Source organism: Piliocolobus tephrosceles, chromosome 5 (assembly GCF_002776525.5).
Source record: "Piliocolobus tephrosceles isolate RC106 chromosome 5, ASM277652v3, whole genome shotgun sequence".
In the NCBI taxonomy this organism is placed as follows: domain Eukaryota; kingdom Metazoa; phylum Chordata; class Mammalia; order Primates; family Cercopithecidae; genus Piliocolobus; species Piliocolobus tephrosceles.
Genome location: NC_045438.1, coordinates 104,351,086 through 104,357,952, shown reverse-complemented (window position 1 = coordinate 104,357,952; position 6,867 = coordinate 104,351,086). Strand labels below are relative to the sequence as shown.

Sequence of the window (6,867 nt, the reverse complement as noted above, 5' to 3'; positions counted from 1 at the left end):
GAGCAGGGAATGGGAGGAGCTAGAGGATCAGGAAAAAGAGCTAATGGATGCTGGGCTTAACACCTAGATGATGGGGTGATCTGTGCAGCAAACCACCGTGGCATGTTTATCTATGTAACAAATTTGCACATCCTACACATGTACCCCTGAACTTAGAAGTTGGTTTGTAGTTCTCCTTGAAGAGGTCTTTCAAATCCCTTGTTAGCTGTGTTCCTGTGTATTTTATTCTCTTTGTAGCAATTGTAAATGGGGGTTCATTCATGATTTGGCTCTCTATTATTGGTGTATAGGAATGCTTGTGTTTTTTGCACATTGATTTTGTATACTGAGAGTTTGCTGAACTTTCTTCATCAGTTTAAGGAGTTTTGGTGTTGAGATGATGGGGCTTTCTAAATATAAACTCATGCCACCTGCAGACAGAGACAATTCAACTTCCTCTCTGCCTATTTTTTTATTTATTTTTTTTTTTAGAACACAAATCCACGTTTATTTATTGATTTTTCGTTAGTTTAAATCCTTGAGGGGTACAGCATCACTCGGATTCTGTGTCCAATGGCCTTAGCAGGAAGATTGCTTCGGAATTTGGCACGAACCATGCCACTGTTTCCATGGGCCCGAGTTACCTTTCCCCAGATGACTCTGGTTTTATTTGGTTTGCCGCCTGGAGTCACTGTGTTGTTCTTTGCTTTGTATACATAAGCGCATCTCTTGCCCAAATAGAATTCTGTTTCATCTCGGGCATAAACACCTTCAATTTTAAGAAGAGCTGTGTGCTCCCTTTGGTTCCGGAGACCCCGCTTATAGCCGGCAAAAATGGCCTTGGACCACAGCCTTCCAGACATAGTTCTTTTAGAAGTCCCATTCCCAGCAGGCCTCCACAGGAACCAAGATGGCGGGAAGAGCCCTCTCTGCCTATTTGAATATGATTTATTTCTTTCTCTTGCCTGATTGTCATGGCCAGAATTTCCAATACTATGTTTAACAGGAGTGGTGAGGGAGAGCATCCTTGTCATGTACCAGTTTTCGAAGAGAATGCTTCCAGCTTTTGCCCAGACACCCATTCAATATGTTATTGGCTGTGGGTTTGCCATAAATAGCTCTTATTATTTTGAGATAAGTTTCATCAATACCTAGTTTATTGAGAGTTTTTAACATGAGAGATGTTGAATTTTATCAAAGGCCTTTTCCACATTTATTGAGATAATCATGTAGTTTTTGTCTTTGGTTCTGTTTATATGATGGATTATGTTTACTGATTTGCATATGTTGAACCAGCCTTGCATCCCATGGATGAAGCTGACTTGACCATAGTGGATAAGGTTTTTTATGTTCTACTGGATTCGGTTTCCCAATATTTTATTGAGGATTTTTGCATCCATGTTCATCAGGGATATTGGCCTGAAGTTTTCTTTTTTTGTGTGTCTCTTCTCAGTTTTGGAATCAGGATTATGCTGGCTAAACTAAGTTCTACACATTTTAAGGCCTCAATTTGTTCTTCAAAAGTATTTAAATGCTATAAAAATAATAGAGAATTCAGAGAGAAAATGTTTTAACAAAATGCTGATATCTTTTGCAATTGTACTTAAATGCAACAGGGATGCTATTTGAAATGAGAAAAAAAAAAAGCCAACAAAAAGTGGACAAAGGATATGAACAGACACTTCTCAAAAGAAGATATTTATTTGACCAACAAACATATGAAAAAAACTCAACATCACTGATCATCAGAGAAATGGAAATCAAAGTCACCATGAGATACCATCTCACACCAGTCAGAATGGCGATTATTAAAAAGTCAAGAAACAATATATCCTGGTGAGGCTGTGAGAAATAGGAATGCTTTACACTGTTGGCGGGAATGTAAATTAGTTCAACCACTGTGGAAAAGAATATGGTGATTCCTCAAGGATCTAGAGCCAGAAGTACCATTTGACACAACAATCCCATTACGGGGTATATACTCAAGGATTATAAATCATTCTACTATAAAGACACATGTACATGTCTGTTTATTGCAGAACTTTTTACAATAGAGAAGTCATGGAACCAACCCAAATGCCCATCAATGATAGGCTGGATAAAAAATATGTGGTATACATATACCTTGGAATACTATGTAGCCATAAAAAGGTATGAAATCATGTCCTTTGCAGGGATGTGGATGAAGCTGGAAGCCATTATCCTCAGCAAACTAACACAGGAGCAGAAAACCAAACACTGCATCTTCTTATTCATAATTGGGAGTCGAACAATGAGAACACATGGACACAGAGAAGGGGAACATCACACACCAGGACCTGTTGGGGGGTGGGAGTGAGGGGAGGGAACTTAGAGGACAGGTCAATAGGTGTAGCAAACCACCATGGCACACGCATAACTATGAAACAAACTTGCACTTTCTATGCGTGTGTCCTGCAACTTAAAGTAAAATTTTTAAAAAGTTGGAAATATAGAAAAAAATTAACATGTTTTGTTTTTGCCTTTTTGCTTATTATTGGTATGTTTAATCCACTGAAAAACAACCTGAAGACAAAACTATTACATACAAGACACTTTTTAAAAACTAAGTCGTTTTTTATACATCAGTCAGATTCCTGAAGTCAATATAAACAACAAAAAATATACTTCTGGAAGGAGACTTACAAAAATGTTAATGGACAACCTTGGTATTGAAGGCATTTATTTCACTTATATATACATTTTAAAATTGAAACAGCTGCAATTTTTTTCTGCAATCACTTCCAATATCTTATTGTTTTTGTGTAGCTCTTAATTTTAAATTAAAATTGATTTGCAGCCACAAAATTAAATGCCAAATTGATAAATGTATCTGAAGTATTTCCAAAAACAATAAAAAATTCGAAAAACGATTGATGAAAGTTAAATGCTGTCTAAACTAAGTTTTACCTGTTTTAAGGTCTCAATTTGTTCTTTAAAAATATGTAATTGCTTTAAAATAATAGAGAATTCAGAGAAAATGTTTTAACAAAATGCTAATATCTTTTGTAATTATATTTAAATGCAACAGGGAGGCTATTTGAAATTAGAATAAAATTTAGTTATTCTAATTTATAAGTTTAAATCTAATTTTAGAATCTATAAGCTTGCCTACAACAAATGGTTTCAAATATTTTTGTAAGAAATGTTTAATTACTTATTTTAGAAATTTTGTGATACAGATGTAACTGATAATATTATATTTTAGCTCCAAATTGTTTAAGTGAATTTGATAAACTAGATTATTACGTATAACAATTTATTTCAGTTAGTGGTACTGGAGCAGATCATGTATTAATAAAGTTTCCCATGACAAAACCCTGGCCCTTCTGACCCCCTAAACCGGAGTTCTTTCTATCATTGTTTCAGGCTTCAAAATGGTGAGAATATAATGAGGAAAGGAAATAATCTATGGAGGAGAAGTACGGAGAAATTGTTGACAACTGTCAAGATCTTGCCTCATTACTTCTCCAGGAGTGATGTCTGTCCTTTTCTTCAAACACATTCTGCATTCTAGGAATTCTGAATTATTTTGGATTAGCCAAATTCACTATAAATTCTACTGTAAGTATTTTCAAACACCTTACTTAAATAGGAACATTTATCCTTCTGGCCACTTTTATGGGCTATTTCCTCTTTACCTATCATGACATTTTTGCCATTTCTAAAGACTACCAGAACTGAGAATGGTACCTTTCCCATGTAATCGTTTCAAAGCTAATCATGACATGCAAAATATTATTTAGTTATTTATTTTCAGAAGGGTTGTCTTGTACTCAGAGATGGTATTCTAAAGTCAGTATGTTAAAAAAAAAAAAAATCTAACATCAATGTTACCCTTGAAAATCACTGAACTGCAAATTAAAAGACTCTCTACTACATAAGCCATTGTGTATGCGATGACATGTGTAAGATCTAAACTTAGGCAGTGTTAGGAAAGGAAATTTCCTAACTTGGACTTTTATAATATTAAATACAGTAAGTTTTTTCATTTTAAAAATATATAATATTAAGGTACAATTCACATGGAGTAAAATTAATCCTTTCTGGTATATATTTCTGAATGCTTGGCAAAGCATATAATCATGTAACTGGCAACACAATCATGATGTAAAACAAATTCATCACACTGAACAATTGGCTTCAGGCACTTGCTTCAAACCATCCTCTAAAACACAACCATTATAACAATTATTCTGTTGTCTGTCCCTACAGTTTTGCCTATAACACAATATAACATGAATAAAATCATATTGTACATTGACATTAGTGTATGGATTCTTTAATTTATCATAATGCATTTGTTGTCTCCTGTATTGGTGCTTCACTCCTTTCATTGTTGAAGAGTATTGTAGCACAGTCACTTTTTTTCTTTGTTTTTGTTTTTATCAAATCAGCAATTGAAGGATATTTGTATTATTTCTAGTTTAGTGTGACTCCTAATAAAGCCATTATAAATATTGGCATACAGATTTTTACATCAACAAAAGTTATCATTTAACTTTAAGAAACAACCTGAGATGTGGTAGCCATGTCATAAAGTAAGCATATGAGAAAGACATTATTTGATTTATACTTTTAAAAGGCATTCTGAGATTTCAGGATTCTGGTATGAAAAAAACTTGGAATTTGAAACTCTTATCCATACAACAAGAAAAAAAAACTAGCAAACTGAAAAACAACAAATTTTCTAGGACCCATTAGAAGTCACATAGTGAACCCCTTGTAAAGAGCATATAATGGAAAGTGGAACAAAAATAACTTTACAGTGGGGAAACTTGACAAAAGTGATAATTCAGTTGTGACACAACAAGTGAATAGTTTATACGCTTGATATGATGTGATGAAAATGACACTTCACCTCTGTAGTCTTCCATAACATTCATGATGTCATAGGATATGTAGCACTTGGAGACTCATCTGAATTAAATGTATCAGAATCATGAGAATGGACAAGAGATCCTCTTGGAAAAGAAAAAGAAGACAAAAGGAAGAGATTGTGAGTGAAACCATTAGAAAACACCACCACCAAGATTTCCTTCTCAATAATAAACTTGAAACGATCTTTAACTTGTGTAACTAGAGTAATAACCTCTGAGGTTGTTCTCAGCTTCAGGGGTTCCCATACCTTTTCTGTTCTAAGTAAATAATTAAATCCCATAAGGATTGGTTCTTGCTTGAGTTCTCTTACAACCTATTAGCATTAGCATTTGTTTCTAACTCTGTTTGGCGAACTGTCTTTGAGTATTTAATTATTGCTGATTTACTCATTGATCCCAGAAGAATCTGGACCATAGCATGGTTTTCCAATGTAAACATATTTCATCTATTGTGACTTTGCAGAGATCTGAAGGCTATATTATTTTTATAAGGTGTTGACTACAGCAAGTGCTTTCAAGCCTCAGGCTTCTGAAAGCATTCTAAATAGAAAATAGTTTCTATTCTGAAAAACTGTGAAGAACATTAATACTGAAAAACTTTGACTTAATAGCATATGGAGCAAATTTACCCTAAAACTATATGGGGGAAAAAGTACTTGTGTTACCATAATACATATTCTCAAGATAAGACTAGACATAGTAAAATATTGAGCTGTTATCTAGGATACAAAATTTATTCATCAATTTATTTTTTTATAATCAAATATTACAAAGAACATTTGTGTGCACTGGCCTTTTTTAAAACATAATTCTGCCATTGACCAGCTCAGAAGCTACTGCTAGAAAGGCGTATTTTGTGTCTGATATAGCCCTACAGCCATATAAGTAGTTTCTTTCTCTTGAGGTGTTTTATTCTGTAGGACAAATGTTATGGCTTCTAGCTATTCAATCACCATTATATTTTAAACAAACAGCTATCCCTAAGTAGGTAAGCCCTGCAGCATTTATATATAAAATGTATGCAACTACTTGGTAAGTGAAAGATTTAAAGAAAGTAGTGCAAATACCAATATAGATTTCCATTTTAAATCAATCAACTTTACTACAGCAGCAGTGAGATGTGAGCTCTGGATATCAGTCTTTTGTAGTTACGTTTATTTTCCACGATAATTCTGATGAAGCAAAAACTAGAATAAAATTTGCATATAAAAGTAAGTGATAATATTTCATTCTACCCAAAAACCTATCAAATGAGAGAGTGTTCTATAATTCTGTGTTCAAGACCAACTCTGGTAGTAAAGGGATGGCTAAAATCTAATTCAAGCCTCCAGCACATACATCAAGTCTAAATTATTCTTCTAAGTTTCCTTGAAAGGTTGCAATCAAATTGCTCCAAATTATTGTTTATTTGATTTATTATTCCCAGTGAATTGACTATAAATTACTAATCATGTAAATATAACTTGAGCAGTATATTCTGATATTAATGCTCTAAGTCATAATACCTACTTTCATTAAAAATGTGTTTTTTACAAGAAATGGGGAAAGGATTCCCTATTTAATAAATGGTGCTGGGAAAATTGGCTAGCCATAAGTAGAAAGCTGAAACTGGATCCTTTCCTTACTCCTTATACGAAGATTAATTCAAGATGGATTAGGGACTTAAATGTTAGACCTAATACCATAAAAACCCTAGAAGAAAATCTAGGTAGTACCATTCAGGACATAGGCATGGGCAAGGACTTCATGTCTAAAACACCAAAAGCAACGTCAGCAAAAGCCAAAATTGACAAATGGGATCTAATTAAACTAAAGAGCTTCTGCACAGCAAAAGAAACTACCATCAGAGTGAACAGGAAACCTACAGAATGGGAGAAAATTTTTGCAATCTACTCATCTGACAAAGGGCTAATTTCCAGAATCTACAAAGAACTCAAACAAATATACAAGAAAAAAACAAACAACCCCATCAAAAAGTGGGGAAAGGATA

The 6,867-nt window shown here is 33.9% G+C and overlaps 1 protein-coding gene across 1 annotated transcript; it reads right to left on the bottom strand.

Moving 5' to 3' along the window:
* Positions 1 to 458: 458 nt before the first annotated feature.
* Positions 459 to 899, bottom strand: LOC111554648 (60S ribosomal protein L35a). The gene has a single exon (XM_023230289.2). The coding sequence runs from the start codon at positions 840 to 842 to the stop codon at positions 510 to 512; it is 333 nt and encodes a 110-aa protein (XP_023086057.1). The 5' UTR covers positions 843 to 899; the 3' UTR covers positions 459 to 509.
* Positions 900 to 6,867: the final 5,968 nt, after the last annotated feature.